The sequence below is a fragment of the Loxodonta africana genome, chromosome 9 (genome assembly GCF_030014295.1).
Source record: "Loxodonta africana isolate mLoxAfr1 chromosome 9, mLoxAfr1.hap2, whole genome shotgun sequence".
NCBI classification, from domain to species: Eukaryota; Metazoa; Chordata; class Mammalia; order Proboscidea; family Elephantidae; genus Loxodonta; species Loxodonta africana.
Window position 1 is genome coordinate 70,136,591 of NC_087350.1, and position 17,613 is coordinate 70,154,203.

The window sequence follows — 17,613 nt, forward strand, 5'->3', positions numbered from 1 at the left end:
GTTTGAAAAAATAAATAAATTCAGTCCTATCTTTTACATAGCAGGAGAAGGGACCAGTAAACACAAACAGCAGAGCACTTCCTTTTGTTGACAACCTTATTGTTCTCCCTTAATGCACTGTTTAGAATGGCAACTACGTGTCATTTCCCATTACCCTATAGACAAAACCAATAGCACACAGCTGCTGCTTCTCTTTTCAACAACTGATCATGAAGAATATAAGAGGAATCGTGTGCTGGTGAAACGTGTCAAGACTGACAGCCCAGAGCCCAAGAGCTCCGTTTATGCAGAGAACAGGTGTGTGGCCGGGCAGCTGGGGGGAAAGTTCCCCTCCACCTTCTCATTTGTGCCTTCTCAGCTGCCCTTGCTCACAGTGCTTCCCTCTTGACTGGAAGGGAGGGTGGCCAGCTATGGAAGAACCTCGTTTTCCAGGCAGTTTCTCTCCGCCAGAGAATACTGGCTCGCTCTCCAGACAGCAAGCATTTGACCACTGCAGCACTGAGCGTGTCAACTTGTTTTATTCATATCCCTCACCAGGGAATGAGAAAGCCAAGGACACACTGGTGATTTCCCTGGTTTTATGGCTCTCTACTCCCCCCAGGCCTGCAACACATTTTTGGTTCTTGTGCTCACAGAGTCCTGGCATCTGCAGTGTGGGAAACCTTCACTGAGAGCCAATAGCCCACAGCTTCTGCCTATTAAAATGTGCAATTGGATTTCACATGTGTGTTTCAAACACTATTCAAGGCGTGATTTACAGGCTACTGTGTAACCCCACAGCTGTTTTTTCATGGCCTGGACTTAGCCGTTTCTAGGAATCCACCACCCAGCTCCCAAGCAAATAGTCTTCCTAATTTCGGGCCCCTCAGTCATTCGCAGGCATCAGTATCTCCATTCCAAAACAGCGTAAAACCCCATTGTTAGTATTTGAGAAAATACTGAATGAATAAAATATTATTCTTTCTACATAATTATCCATTTATGAGAACAATATATTTGATGTCTTTCTTTTTGCTTACTCCCACCTTCTAATCACTGAGGGCCTCTTAACCCACTGTTGTTGAGTCAACTCTGACTTATGGTGACCCCATGTGTTACAGAGTAGAGCTGACCCACAGAGTTCTCTTGGCTGTAAGCAGATCCCCAGACCTTTCTTCTGTGGGCCACTGGGTGAGTGTGAACCACCAACCTTTGGGTTAGCAGTTGAGTGCGAACTATCTGTGTCACCCAGGGACCTGGAAGGCCTCTCAGTATAGGTTATTTATGTACATTAAAAACAGCACAGACCCAATAGCTTTTGTGCAGACCTCACTAAATGGTCCTCACCTGCATTATGTGCTTTCCTTAGAAGGAAAAGAAAAACACAAAAACACTTTTATATATTTCAAATTATCTTCCTGTGGCTGAACAAAGATAGGCCTATTTGTGTTTTACGCAGAAACATGGATATGATAGCATCATGTTTCTGTGACCCCAACCCCCCATCCCTACAATATCCTAACCCGGTCCAGTTTCCAAGGATATGAAATCACCCCCAAGAGGTTAGGCTCCAGGCTTGGGGTTGTAGTTAGTTCACAAGTGGGTACTGATTTCCTAAACATTTGATTTTAAGCTCTTTGAGGGGCATGATGGTACTGAATTCATTTCTGATTCTTCTGTGCATGGCACAGGTCTTGGCAGACAGTAAGGGCAAGGAAGTTGACTGAACTCTTAGCCCATTCAGAGCAAGGGGACCCAAGCAGTGAATGGTTTATGGGATTCTCATGAGCTGTGACTGAGACCTATCTTTCAAGGCAGAAGGGCACAGGAAAAAGAAGGTATGACGTGGCAAGGACTATTCCAGAAAAAGCCTTTGCTGGAAATGGTGTTTGGATGGATCCAGTTCACCCAAATGACTCCCCATGTTTAGCTTCCATTTCAGGTGAAAGCAATTAATAATCTTGTTAATAAAGATCTTACAATTGGGGTCAAATTATATTTTGCCCTCTGGTTGTAATATACAAATCTTTTCCAGTGAAAAGAATTCCAAGGTGAGAAGGGGACATGTTCTGGATCCTCACACTTGCCCTCACCCCTGGGCTTGAGGCTCTAAGTTTTCCTGGAGAAAAAAACAAAAGGCTTTCCTCCTATATTTTAAGTCACTACACAAAAATTGAGGAGATAGTGTGCTCCATCATGACAAGTCATAGCCATGATAACTAGGGCCTTCTTTGTTAAACAGAAGTCTTTTAAGTCCAGAAAACCAGGGAGAAGCTACAGTGCTTTAACAATGATTTGCAAAGGAAAGGCCACCTTTGTGTGGCCTTCACTTCAATAAAGGAAGAGTTAAGCATGGGACTTACCTTTCCATTTCCTTCTAGTTATCTGCTTATAGACCATATGAATAAAGATTACTTGCTTACTCTTTTGATAATCTGATAATTACACCATGCTGACAAACTGGGATCTTCAGACCTTCAAGTTACCTAAAGCGTCTCTATTTTAAACCTCTAAATAACTCAAAATTTGTATTTGTTATGTATGGACCCAAAAGCCAGAATTACAATCAAAGGATGAAAACCACAGGGATAAAGCTACCATTTAGTGCATACCTATTACGCGTCTGACGTTGTATCAGGCATATTACACATATACCCTTTCTCATTCATCTCTCGCAATAATCTATTGAGAGAGACAGGGTTATCCAATTTTACATAAGGATATAGGAAGTTAAAGTTGCCTAGGGAAACACTAGCTATTCAAATTCAGGCCTTTGTTCCAAAGGATCCATGAACTTTCCTGCCAGTTGACTAAGTTCCTCCCAAAATGTAACAGACATTGAGAAACAGTCCATTCCCAGGCCTGGGAAATACTCAAGCTAGTGCCAGAAAAATGCTGACTAGTGATGCTGGAAACTCTATGGGGGCAGTTCTACTCTGTCCTATAGGGTCGCTATGAGTCAGAATCGACTCGACGGTACTGGGTTTGGTTAGTGATGCTGGAGATTCAAGGATTAGAGGCGGCTAGTATAGAGCAGCTCTAAGGTCTTCTACTCCTCTAAGATTCTGTAGACTTCCTCCTCCTCCCTACGTAAGTGTTCATGCAGTTCCACACTGGGCTGTTCAAGCTTCTTCCCCACTAATGCTTCCTCAACATCCCTCTGCTGTAAGAAGGCACCATGTTACCCACGGCAGCACATGACTCAATTGGACATACAGGCACACCTCGTCTTATTGTGCTTCACAGATACTGTGTTTTTTTACAAATTGAAGGTTTGTGGCAAGTCGATCGGCACCATTTTTCCAGCAGCACGTGCTTATTTCGTGTCTTTATGTCATATTTTGGTAATTCTCTCAACATCTCAAACTTTTTCAATATTATTATATCTGTTATGGTGATCAGTGATCTTTGATGTACTATAATTGTTTTGTGGTGCCACAAACTGTGCCCATAAAAGACAGTGAACTTGATCGATAAATGTGTGTGTTCTGACTGCTCCACGAACCATCATGGTTCTTGTCTCTTCTCCTCTCCTCAGACCTCCCTGTTCCATGAGACATGACAATATTGAAATTAGGCCAATTAAGAAACCCTACAATGGCCTCTAAGTGTTCAAGTGAAAGGAAGAGTCACACGTCTCTCCTTTAAATCAAAGGCTAGAAATGATTAAGCTGAGTGAGGAAGGCATGTCAAAAGCCGAGATAGGCTGAGAGCTAGGCTTCTTGCACCAAACTGTTAGTCAAGTTGTGAATGCAAAGGAAAAGTTCTTGAAGGAAATTAAAAGTTCTACCCCAGTGAACACATGAATGATAAGAAAGCAAAACAGTCTTATTGCCGATATGGAGAAAGTTGTAGCGGTCTGGATAGAAGGAAAAACCAGCCACAACATTCCCTTAAGCCAAAGCCTAATCCAGAGTAAGGCCCTAACTCTCTTCAATTCTATGAAGGTTGAGATAGGTGGGGAAGCTGGAGAAGAAATTTAAAGCTAGTAGAAGTTGGTTCATGAGGAAAGAAGCCATCTCTGCAACACGTAAGTACAAGGTAAAGCAGAAACTGCTGCTGTGGAAGCTGCAGCAAGTTACCCAGAAGATCTAGCAAAGATAGCTGACGAAGGGCGGCTACACTAAACAATAGATTTTCAATGTAGATGAAACAGTCTTATATTGGAAGAAGATGCCATCTAGAACTTCCATAGCCAGAGAGGAGAAGTCAACGCCTGGCTTCAAAGCATAAGCTGATTCTCCTATTAGGGGTAATGAAGCTGGTGGCTTTAAGTTGAAGCCAATGCCCATTTACCATTCTGAAAATCCTAGGGCCCTTAAGAATTATGCTAAATCTGCTCTGCCTGTGCTCTATAAATGTAACAACAAAGCTTGAATGCCAGCATACCTGTTTACAACACGGTTTACTGACTATTTTAAGCCCACTGTTGAGACTTACTGCTCAGAAAAAAAGATTCCTTTCCATTGACAATGTACCTGGTCACCCAAAAGCTCTGATGGAGATGTACAAGGAGATTAATGTCGTTTTCAAGCCTGCTAACGCAACATCCATTCTTTACCCCTGCATCAATGAGTAATTTTGACTTCCAAGTCTCATTATTTAAGAAATACATTTTGTAAGACTAGAGCTGCTATAGGTAGTGATTCCTCTGATGGATCTGGGCAAAGTAAATCGAAAACCTTCTGGAAAGGATTCACCATTTTAGATGCCATTAAGAACATTTGTGATTCATGGGAACAGGTCAAAATATCAAACATGAACAGGGGTTTGGAAGAAGTTGATTCCAACCTTCATAGGTGACTTTCAGGGGTTCAGGACTTCAGGGGAGGAAGTAACTGCAGATGCAGTGGAGCGGCAAGAGAAGCAGAATTAGAAGTGGAGCCTGAAGACTGACTGAATTGCTGAAACCTCATGATAAAACTTTAACGGATGAGGAGCTGTTTCTTACGGATGAAAAAGAAAGTGGTATCTTGAGCTGGAATCTACTCCTGGTGAAGATGCAGAAAACATTTTTGAAAAGACAACAAAGGATTTAAAATACTACATAAACTTAAGTTGATAAAGCAGTGGCAGGGTTTGAGAGGACTGACTCCAATTTCGAAAGAAGTTTTATCGTGGGTAAAATGCTATCAAATGGTATTGCACGTTACAGAGAGAAATCTTTTGTGAAAGGAAGAATCAATCTATGTACAAACTTCATTGTTGTCTTATTTTAAGAAATTGTTACAGCCACCCCAACCTTCAGCAACCATCACCCTGATCAGTTAGCAGCCATTGACATCGAGGCAAGACCCTCCACCAGCAAAAAGATTAAAACTTGCTGAAGGCTCAGATGATGGTTACCATTTTTTAACAATAAAGTATTTTTTAATTAAGATATGTACATTGTCTTTTTAGACATAATACTATTGTATACTTAATAGACTACAGTATAGTATAAACATAACTTTTATATGCACTGGGAAACCAAAAAATTTGGGTGACTCGCTTTATTGCGATATTGGCTTTATTGCAGTGGTCTGGAACCAAACCTGCAATATCTCCGAGGTATGCCTGTACTTTCCCCGCTTACTCACCCTTTCCATTTCTACCCTGAATTTTGTGCAGTTAACTTACGTAGCTGGCACCCCAAGTACTTTACCAAACCAAAAACCAAACCTGTTGCCACTGAGCTGATTCCAACTCATAGTGACCCTATAGGACAGAGCAGAACTGCCCAACAGGGTTTTCAAGGAGCGCCTGGTGGATTCAAACTGCTCCTACTCTGAATTTTGTGCAGTTAACTTACGTAGCTGGCACCCCAAGTACTTTACCAAACCAAAAACCAAACCTGTTGCCATTGAGCTGATTCCAACTCATAGCGACCCTATAGGACAGAGTAAAACTGCCCCATTGGGTTTTCAAGGAGCACCTGGTGGATTCGAACTGCCGACCTTTTGGTTAGCACCCAAACTCTTCACCAGTACATACTTTTTAGAACAAGACAGGATACAAATGAAGACAAAAAAATCTACACGGCATTCCTTTTGTTTTCTTTCTCGAAACAACAGTGGAAGTGTCCATCACTAATCCATCCCACACCATGTGCTCTTCCCACAAGCAAATGTTAGTCTATCCTCGTATGTCATGCAGGTATTTAAAAGAAAAAAAAAAGCCAACCAGTTATCATCAATTCATTCTTGACTCATGGTGACCCCATGTGTCTCAGAGTAGAACTGTACTCCACAGAGTTTCCAATGGCTGATTTTTTAGAAGTAGATCTCCAGGCCTTTTTTCCAAGGTGCCTCTGGGAGGACTTGAACCTCCAGCCTTTTCATTAGGAGTTGAGAACATTAGCTATTTGCATCAGCCAGGGTGTCCTACATGAACAGACTGCCATTTTTTGCCATGGAACAACAGGCTCCCACTGAGTTCACCTTCCTACTCCAACTTCTATACTGTCAAATTTTCACATTTCTTCCTCCATTTGAACCATGATTTTTCATGTAAGAGTCTCATATAAGAAAGAATGATTGGTACTTTCCATCCCCTTAAACCCCAGCCCACCACAGCCCTAGGTGGTTAATTCTGGCTCAGAAGCCAAATTTTACCATTGGAGTCTTCCACTTCTTCAGCTGGGGTAGCTTTTTGTGAGGAGTGGTGGGCATGTGAGGAGAGGAGACTGACAATTCGAGGCCTGGGGAGGGTCAGGGCTTTTCCGTGGACCTTGAGGGAGTGTTCTTTCAACTGGCTGATTGTCATGGTGGAAAACGAGCACCAAGAACACTTGTAGGCATGTTCACCTGGAAGAAGGTGATGGGAAGGGACAGAGAATAAAAAGGGGGAAGAAGGGCAAAAGGTGGGGTGGGAGAGGGGTAGAAAACAAAATAACATCGTTAATTCACTCTACAAGTTCTTCCCAAGATTCTTGGTCTATGTATCCTCACAGACCAACTGCCCACCCATTACCACAACCACAATGCTCCTTTGGGATTAAAACTCTTCAACGAGCTCCATAATCAAGTGATCTGGTCCCTTTTCATTTCATACTGTACTTACAAGGATGAGGCTATGGCCTGATTCCCCAATAGGGAGTGAAACCCAAATATCTATGATACCTTCTTCAGAGAAGCTTTCTCATTCCCTCTTTCTCCCTCTCTCCATACTTAGAAATGACTATGCCAGTTTTCATATATGGTTGACTTTTTATCATCTGCAAAAAATAATATGCTCGATTCTCATTCCAGGGGGCCATCAGTGGTTTTTCAAGCACAAAGTCACTGAGTACAAGCTCTATTGTGCTATTCTTCATCTGTTCTTCCTTGAAGACTGTACACGTCCTCTATCTTACACATCCTGTAATTTTTATTTTGGACCAGTTCACAAACCTCAGCATAACGTATCACTTCCTTATCTAATCAATAGCACAGATTGTTAAATCATTTCTGTGGGCACCTGAGATGCATCAATTGGTCTCAACCCACCTGGAGCAAAGGAGAATGAAGAACACCAAAGACACTGGGTAATTCTGAGCCCAGGAGACAGAAAGGGCTATATAAGCCAGACACTACCTCAGCCTGAGACCAGAAGAACTAGATGGTGCCTAGCTACAACTAATGGCTGCCCTGACAGAGAACACAACAGAGAATCCCTGATGGAGCAGGAAAACAGTGGGATGCAGACCTCAAATTCTTGTAAGAAGACCAGACTTAATCGTCTGACTGAGACTAGAAGGACCCTGGAGGTCGTGGTCCCCGGACCTTCTCTTAGCCCAAGACTGGAACCATTCCCAAAGCCAACTCTTCAGACAGGGATTGGACTGGACTATAAGACAGAAAAAGATACTGGTGAGGACTGAGCTTCTTGGCTCAAGTAGGCACATGAGACTATGTGGGCAGCTCCTGTCTGGAGGCGAGATGAGAAGGCAGAGGGGAACAGGAGCTGGCTGAATGGACACGGGGAACACAGGGTGAAGAGGAGGAGTGTGCTGTCTCATTAAGGTGAGAGCAACTAGGAGTACATAGCAAGGCATATATAAGTTTTTGTATGAGAGACTGACTTGATTTGTAAACTTTCACTTAAAGCACAGTAAAAAATAAATCATTTCTCTAGTTGAGAAAGAAAGTTGTATATGTATAAACATGTGTGTGTGTATATCCACAATATACTTCAATAAATTGTACATTTAAGTAAAAATAAGTATTTTCTTCAGTTTTTGTTTATAGCACTGAAATACAGGACAGATCACAATGACCAAATTAAGTTAGAGTGTGATTTACCTTTGCCATTAGTCAGCTTTTGAATTAATTACATTTTGTGAAAAAGACAGGTGCATGTTGTTGGACAGAGGTACACTGCTATGATCATTCATAAAACAATTTTGCTTTATGTAACAATAGCTTATGCTCATGCCTTGGACTCAATAATTCCACTTCTGAGAGTCTATATTAAGGAAATAGCTTTTAAAACATGGAAAACTTTATTTAGAAATATCCATTATTTATGCTTGAAAAAGGTATAACACAACCTAAATTTCCAGCCATAGGGAAATGATTGAGTAAACACAGACAAATCCTTTTGATGAACTATCATTCCATTAAAATAAATTCTTGAAGAGTTTGTACTAACATGGAAAACTATAAATAAATACATAGAGAAGATATATTGTAGATTAAATTATAATCACAACTGTTAAAAACAATTATAGAGAAAATGGTTGAAAGGAAATATACTAAATGTTAACAGTAGTGGTCTTTAGGTAAGATTATGGATGGCTGACTGTATTTCTTTTTTCATTTCCAAATATTCACTAATGCTTACTTTTTAAAATTTATTTTTCAGGTTAAATTGAAATCTCAAGAGAAAGAAGAAAGGAGAAGAGAGGATCTTCAGCCCAGTGCAATGAATTGCTTAATACAGCCCTTCTAGCCATAACCTTTGTGATTCACACACAACAACTGAGACTATGCAAATAAGGTATATAGAACTCTAACAAAGGGATTGGTCAGTTTTGCAATCCCATTAGGCTTAAAATGAATCATGCCAGAGGCGGGAAGAGAGGATCTCACCACCACCAAGGAAGAAAACCCAGGAGTAGAGAGCATCCCTTGGACTGAAATCCCTGTGCTGAGAAGCTCCTGGAACCAGGAGACCAAGAGGAAGAGCTGTAACACTGAAGATGGCAAGACGTGGTGGCAGAGAAACAGCAGCAGCAGAGGCAGGAGATCGACAGGAAGCTGCAGGAGATCGACAGGAAGCTGCAGGAGACAGTGCCTTTGGGCAGGAGGCTTGCTGGTAGAGTAGGTTGCCTCCAGGAACTTGGTGGAGCTAGGTTTGGTGATTCACAGAACTAGAGCTGAGCTAAGGCTTACTGGCAGAGTGGGGTGCCTTGAGGTACTTATCTGCAGAGCTAATACAGCTTTGTAACACTTGCCAGAGCAGGGCAGAAGCCAAGAGGCCAAAGGAGCTTTGTAACACTTGCCTGAGCAGGGCAGAGGCTGAGGCCCAGAGAAAGGCATGCCTATAGGCATGGCTGAGAAGAGGCTGTCCTGATGGAAGAACTATATCCTGAGCATTCCTGAACCTCAATTGTAACCTGTTGCTTTCCTTAAAAACCCCATAATCATGAGTATTGTCTGTGAGTTCTGTGTGGCCACTGCAATGAATTATTGAACTCTGCAGAGAAGTAAAGAGTGCCATGGGAGGAACGGTTGGTGTTAGAATTGGTAAAGATGGCGGACAGAGGAAGCATGTCTGACCTCTGCCTCACAGGAATCAGCCTTGGGCTGTTGATCCTGATTCTCCTTCCTCCTTGTGAAGTCAGAGGAGGTCAAACGCTGCCCCCACGCCATCTTTATATTCAGTAGCAAAAGTTTTGTGTACCAGAAAAAATTGAGTGAGGACAGAGCTGGTGGTCTATGACTGAAAACAACAGGAATCAGAAGTTGAATCTCTACCCTTGCTGTTAACCAGCTGAGATTTTTACTTTCCTCTCACCCTGAAAATCACTAAATGGTTCACATGTGAAGTGAGCCCAGCCTCCCAAGTTCTGCATTAAGCCTCCTTCTCACCACTTATGACCCACAGAACTTAGCATGTCCAAGAAAGCACTGAAGAGAACTACAGAAAACCTTGAATTATGCAGCCTTCTATAGCACAAGAGAGAATTGAATGGCTCCTCCAAAGAAGTCAGAGGAGCCACACACTCAGAACCAGTCAGCTCTTTCCCCAACCGTCACACAATAGTTACACTACAAGGCTAGGCAGTGAGCAGTGGTATTTACTAATACTACAGGATGCATCTGAATTGTGGTGTTGGTGAAGCATACCGAGTATACCATGGACTGCCAGAAGAACAAATCAGTCTTAGCAGAAATACAAGAATGCTCCTTAGAAGCAAGGATGGTGAGACTTCAGCTTGCTTACTTTGGACACGTCATCAGGAAAGACCAATCACCAGGAAAAGACACCATGTTTGGTAAAGTAGAGGGTCAGTGAAAATGAGGGAAAACTTCAAAGAAATGAATTGACAGAATAGTCACAACAATGGTTTCGAACATATCAAAGATCATGAAGATGGCACAGGACCAGGTAACGTTTTGTTCTGTTATATATAAGGTGTCTGTGAGTCAGAGCCAACTCCACTGCAACCAACAACAACAGCTATTCTTATTCTATTTTTCATTTTCTAAAGGGAGGCTTGGCTGCATGAACCTTTTGGAGTGGCTGTGAGTAGCATAACCTGAGAGAGAATTCAGATGCAGATTATTTGGTTAGTCCACACTACTTTTTAACCTTTAAAATAACATAATCCATCTAGAATAGATAAGATCAGTCAAGAGTCTTTTAGAAAAATACGCTGGCTTTCTCCAAGCCAACCCACTCTCAGTGGCTAAGAGCCACGTCCATGGAGACCAAGATTCCAGGCTGCAGAGAGAACTGAATTGTATTGCTTTCACTCTCTCTCACTGGATGCTTCCTTCTCACCAACCAGAAAGCACAGGAGGTCAGTATGCTCAGTCGCTCTAAGAACGTAACTTTAGCTCAGTGCCCTGGAGTTCATCTGCAGCCTCTGGCGCTCTTTTAAAGTCCTTCCCACAGGCCAAATTGTTCCGCCAACTCCACTAGTAAAAGTGCTTTTGACAAGGCTGAAGCCTATGGGTAAAACTCACCAGGATGGTATCCCAGCTGAATAATTTACAATACACACGAGTTAGAAAAGGGTGGTTTGAACCCTGAAGCTACCCACTTTACAGACTTCAGGAGAATTTTCCTGGAGATATAAAAATATGAACAGATAGATAAAAGCGCATATAACTAATCTCCTTGTCCCATCCCCACCTCAAGTGGGGTTTGGGAGCAGCTGGGCAGGTTTCGGTAATTTCACTGGGAGGATATGCCCAGTTCAACAGGATCCACCACTCAGGAGACAGCCAAGAGGCACGACCATGTCTCCACAGAGGTGGCAAAAGGGAAGAATCCAGGTTCTGGGCCATTTTTATAATGCTGTCAAAATGAGGGTACAAGGCACAAGAGAAGCTAATAAATCAGAGAGCAGAATCCTGGTAGGAAATACCTTTACCGAGCAAACTTAGGGAGGAGATTTGATTTCTGGAAGGATCTCTGATAGTATAGCTAGGTGTTCTGAGGTCTTCATTTCCCCCCGTTTTCCTTTGTGCTTGACTGAAGTTCCTCTAAGGTGGTCAGGACCTCTAAGAGGAACAAGGTTGCTACGAGATAGTCTTCAGAGAGTGATTGAGAACATCACGGAGAGGCCCCCAAACCACTTTCTGCTGCCTTTTGTACCTCAGGCCTCTTTCTTCTCCTGGCTAAGCTCTGATTAGCAATCCGTGGGCAAAAGAACAGGTTATTATGCATCCTCTACCATATGCAAGTAGAGAAGGGGAGAAAAGAGCAGAAGGCAGCATCATGTCGGTGAAAAGGATATGGTTTTTTTTTCTGAAGTCAAATTCTTAATGAATGGGCTATGTGGCCTTGAGCAGGTCATTTAATTCTGAGTCCCTGTATTCTCATCTAAAAGTGAGGATGACAATAATACCTACCTTGTAGGGTTGTCTTGGTTGCATTAAGTAAGATGATGAATATTATACGCTTAAGATCAAAAACTACAATCTTCAGTATGGATTACACCTCAACATAAAGGAAATAAAAATGCTTACAACTGGACCAATAAGAAACATCAGGATAAATGGAGAAAATAATGAAGTTGTTATGGATTTCATTTTACTTGGATCCACAATCAATGCCCATGGAAGCAGCAGTCAAGAAATCAAACAACATATTGCACTGGGCAAATCTGCTATAAAAGACCTCTTAAAAGTGTCCAAAAGCAAAGCTGTCCCTTTGAGTACTAAGGTGTGCCTGACCCAAGCCATGATATTCTCAATCGTCTTATATGCATGCAAAGCTGGAAAATGAATTAAGAAGATGGAAGAATTGATGCCTTTGAATTATGGTGTTGGTGAAGAATACTGAATATAACACTGACTGCCACAAGAATGAACAAGTCTGTCTTGGAAGAAATACAGCCAGAGTACTCCTTGGAAGCAAGGCTGGTGAGACATCCCCTGTACTTCGGACATGTTATCAGGAAGGACCAGTCCCTGGAGAAGGATATCATGCTTGGTAAAGCAGAAGGTCAGTGAAAAAGAGGAAGACACTTAACAAGATGGATTGACATGGTGGCTGCAACAATGGGCTCAAACATAGCAACGACTGTGAGGATGGCACAGGATCAGGTAGTGTTTCGTTCTGTTGTACACAGGGTTGCTATTAGTTGGAACCAACTTGATGGCACCTAACAACATTTTTTTAACAACAACAAGGTCCTTGTGTGGCGTAAAGAGTTTGCGGTCGACTACTAAACTAAAGGTTGGTGGTTTGAACCCACCCAGTGGCACCATAGAAGACAGGCCTGGTGATCTGCTTTCATAAAGATTACAGTCAAGAAAACCCTAGGAAGCAGTTCTACTCTGTAACACATGGGGTCACCATGAGTCAGGAATGACTCAACAGCAATGGGTTTGGTTTTAGTTTTAGTGCAGAGCCTGGTATATAAGGAATGTTTATAAGGTGACTGCTATGAGATGGAATGACAGAGATTGGCATAGCTACTGGTCACTCCTGACTCAAAGTCATTTCCTATCTGGTATATGGAAATGTATCTAAGGGCATAATGCGAGCAATCTCACACATCTTGAGTTCACTTTGTCCCTGTGCACTTCCTTGAGATGATACCTTTAGTTTAATTGGGAATCTCTCTAGTGGGTGTAACAATTCTCTGCATTTCCATCAGAAAGGGTATGTGACTTAGAAATTTCATTAAAAAATAAAACAGCCTAACCCTAACCTGTTTAATAGCATGAATCAATTATGACATGGACTTTGTATTGTTTTGGCTTCTGGTGATTTTCTTTATTAGGTTAAAAAGCACGTAGCCATCTCAAGAATAACTTCTTACACTCATTTGTGGGGCAAGAGATAACATAAAAAATTTCACCCAATAAAGACCATTAGATTTCAAACTCAAAGAGTGCTGAGACCTTGTGCATCACCAGCACCAACTCACCAGCATGGGCTTTGAGTATATGGGTTTTCAGCCGGCTGTTATAGGAGGACTTGAAGGAGCAGAGTTTGCATCGGAATGGTTTATGGTGTCCGTGGTGGGTTTGCATATGGCGATCCAAACTGGATGCAGAGGGGGAAAAAAAAGAGAAAATGACAAGATTAAAAACTGTGTGCAACATTTTCTTATTGCCCTCTTCCAGAAATCCCATTTATAAGCTGTTGAAGTTGCCTTGTTATTCTCCAGTGATCATCCTCAAACACATACAAAATAATAACATGACAATTAAAAACATTGGCAAGAGTTGCACCTGCTCCAAAAAGAGGGAAAGCTAATGGATGAAATCAAGAGATCTTTTTGGATTGAGACATGGCAGTGGTAACAAGTTGTAGTAGACTTTTGTGTTCCCTTCTCCAGAAGTACAACCTCCTCATAACTGAAAAAGGCCATCCAAAAAAACAAGGTAAAATATGGGTGAATTCAAATGTCCCACCAAGTAAGTGATGGGTGCCTATCAATTAGTCCTTTCACTTATTCAGAAAAAGAAAGAATGGGAATTCTGGGAAATATTGCATTTATAAACGGCTGTCCTTTTTTTTCTTAAAGCTTTTATTTATGGTGGATACTACAGTGGGGAAGAGACGTTTCAAAGCGATTGACCTACTTGTAATGGGCTCTCTTGTCCCCAGCATCTACAAAAATATGGAGGCACAGTGCAAGCGATACTAAAGGAAGTCACATGATCAAAATGGTTGCTCATCCTTCTGATAAACACAACCATGTCTGCTGTAAGTCAGTCTTCACAGAAGCGACTTATAAGGAAGTTATTTAATAATAATGAACACACAGTATTACATAATAATTACTAGTCTAAAAAGCAATAAATCTACCAAACAAGGTATAGGAAGAAGCTCTAATTTGTATCAGTACCCCAGAGAACCAAATTTCATTCTAAATGATTCATAAGGAATGGTACTGCTTACCCATTTAAACAGTGAACTCGCTCCTGAGCTCCAAAGCAGCATTTCCAATTGCCTCTGGACATCTCCCTCTGGATATTCTTTAGCTATCTTAAGCTCAATCAGCCCTCAACAACCCATCTTTATTTTTTTTCTCCAAAACAAATTCTCTTCATTTCCTCATTTCTATAAATGGCACTACCATTCTCCTAGTCAACCAGACTCCGAATCTAGGGGTTACCTGTAGTCTACTTTGTCCCTCGTTCCCTACATTAAGTCAGATTTTTCCAAGTCATGCAGATCCTGGTTCCCCCAACCATTCCCAAAGTTCCCTCCTAACGTCTTTGATTGCCCATTGTAACTGCCTCCTAATTGTCTTCCCCTGCCTTCTTTTTTTTCAATTCAAGAGCACAGTCTAAGGAGTCACTGCTTGGGTTAAAAATCCCAGCTATCACTTATAATCTCTATCACTTTGGGAAAGTTACTTCACCTTTTTAAACCTCATTTTTTAATCCATAACATGCAGATAATGGGGCCAGACCTCATAACAATGTTTTGAACATGAAACAATACTTCAAGGTGTTTAGCACAGTGCCTGACACATGGTAAGGCTCAAAAAATGTTAGCAATTATGATTATTTTACTCATTAGATTCATCCTTTTACTAATATCTATTATAAAGCCCTAATTCCTGACATTCAAAGCCTCCAAATATGGTGTCAACTCAAGTATTCAGACTTTGTCTTCCATGATTTCTCACAGGTAACTTAAACCCAAAAGCCCATTGCCGTTGAGTCTATTCTGACTCATAGCAACCCTAAAGGACAGAGTAGAACTGCCCCATAGGGTTTCCAAGGAGCGCCTGGCGGATTCAAACTGCCAATCTTTTGGTTAGCAGCCGTAGCTTTTAACCGCTACGCCATCAGGGTTTCCACAGGTAACTTAAGGTTTAGCAAAACTGGACCACCAGCTCGTCCCCAACGGAGGCGCATATTCTCCTTCTCAGGCTTGTTTTCTTGCCTTTTCCTCTACCTCTTACATCCTTTTCCAAACTGTGGTTCAGTGGTAGAATTCTCACCTTCCATGCGGGAGGTCCAAGTTCAATTCCCAGCCAATGCACCTCACACACTGCCGCCACCCAGATGCTTGAGTGTTGCTATGATGCTGAACAAGTTTCAGTGGAGCTTCCAGACTAAGACAGAGTAGGAAGAAAGGCCTCCAATCTACTTACAAAAATTAGCCAGTGAAAACCCTATGGATCACAATGGTCCAATACGCAACCAATCATGGGGATGGCACAGGACCAGGCAGCATTTTGTTCCATTGCCCATGGGGTCACCATGAGTCAGGGGCCAACTTGATGGCAGCTAACGACAAAATCTGTCTATTTTGAGACTTGACTCAAATGCTCCCTACTTCATAAAACTTCCCTGACTTTTCCAAAATGGATGTAACATTTCCCTTTTTTGAAACTTCATAGCATTTCATTGATATTTTTACAGATATGTACCATATTTTGCCAAGTCATTTGTGTTCTTGCTTTATAACATGACCATACCCTAAATTCTCTTGGCTCATAGATCATGTCCTATCCATCTTTATACTCCTCCAAAGCCCCTAGCACTGTGCCTGGCGCCAGCTACATTCATTTACTCACAACTATTTATTGAGGTTCTACTATATGTCAGACGATGTGATAGAAGCTGTTCCATAAATACATACTGAATGGAAGAGAACCACACAAGTTTTATGCTGATGCACAGGTCTGACAACAAAGACTAGATATTAAACTCCGTACGATAATAGCTTATAACCCATCTTAACCTCTGTAGAAACACTGCCTCCTTCTGCCTTTTAACAGCCACTAATTCATACTTTAGCTTTTTGAGAAGCAAATAGCCCATCATTTATCTTCAATTATCATAAAAATAAACATTTCAGTCTTACAATCAATCACCTTTCATCCAAGAATGTCAGAATGCATCATTGAATATTTATCTCTTTTATACAGCTGGAAGAAAAAGGCAACAAAGGTTTTTTCTTCTCAGAACTACCCTTCTCCTCACTCCCTCAAAGCCTTACATACCTATCCCAAACTTATAATTCCAAAGCTGTGAGGGGCAACCGGAAGCTCTCTCCCCTCCCCTCTACCTCCCTGTACTTTCAAGCAACTCTCTGGCATCCATGAACTTCCTTACCTTTCATGGTCTTTTTCAAAACAACTAGCAATGACTCTTTGGTCACATGGGCTAATAGTCCTAATCTCCCCTGCTTAATAACTCAATTTCCCAAATGGAAACTTACTTCCTCAAATGATGATTTGGGATGGATAGCTGAGAGATACATCCTGGTCCTCCCTTATGTAAATCGCAGCAATACCTCCAATTCTCGTTTACAAAATGCCTATATTTGCCAAGTCTAATAACATAGGGTTGTCATGCGTTAGAATTGACTCAATGGCATTTTTTTTTCTTTTTTTTTAATGTCACCCAAATAATTTACTGATTATAGCCCCAGTTTACAGATGAGGTGACTGAGGCTCAAGCTAACTAAACAGCAGGTGTGACCCATGAGTGGAGCCTTTTGGCTCCAAGCTTCTCCAGCTCTAGCTCAGCTGCCTTCTGCATGACACCTGCCTCAGCCTCCTGCTAAGAGCACCACACACACACACGTACATGCCCCACCACCAAAATAAAATATCCAGTTATTGCCCCAGCTCTCATCTTCCCCCTTCTATAAGACACTTCCTCCCAGTTGCCGATTGTGACCACCCAATAGCACTTACTTGTGCCTGAAAGCAGAAACAAAGGAGCAATACTGGCAGCTGTACTTGTCCTCCCGGGTAAACATGGCCAGGGCCAGATGGCTCCTCTCATGAGAACGCAGCCCCTGCATGGACATCAGGACTCTGTCACATTGACTACAATGGTATCCCCCCGGCCGGGTTTCATCCTCCAACATTCCATCAAGCAAGCAGTGTTCACCATCCACCCGGTCCACCAGGGTGCCACTGGCATCTTTGGCTGCTTCCAATCCATCCAGGAAGAAATGGGAAGGGTCTTCAGCCTCCTGCTAAGAGAACCACACACACACACATGCCCCACCAAC

The 17,613-nt window shown here is 42.0% G+C and overlaps 1 protein-coding gene across 4 annotated transcripts in view; it reads right to left on the bottom strand.

Moving 5' to 3' along the window:
* Positions 1-17,613, bottom strand: part of ZNF462 (zinc finger protein 462) — a 147,044-nt gene that overhangs the window by 63,543 nt on the left and 65,888 nt on the right. For all 4 annotated transcript variants that reach the window (XR_002785026.2, XM_023545076.2, XM_010587776.3 and 1 more), the window contains exons 5-7: positions 17,291-17,394; positions 13,550-13,668; positions 6,573-6,764 (exon numbers count right to left, since the gene is read on the bottom strand). Coding sequence is in view for 3 of the 4 variants with exons in the window: in XM_023545076.2 (XP_023400844.1) it covers positions 6,573-6,764; positions 13,550-13,668; positions 17,291-17,394 (415 nt within the window). In the remaining variant the exon portion in view is untranslated. The remainder of the gene's footprint in view (positions 1-6,572; positions 6,765-13,549; positions 13,669-17,290; positions 17,395-17,613) is intronic.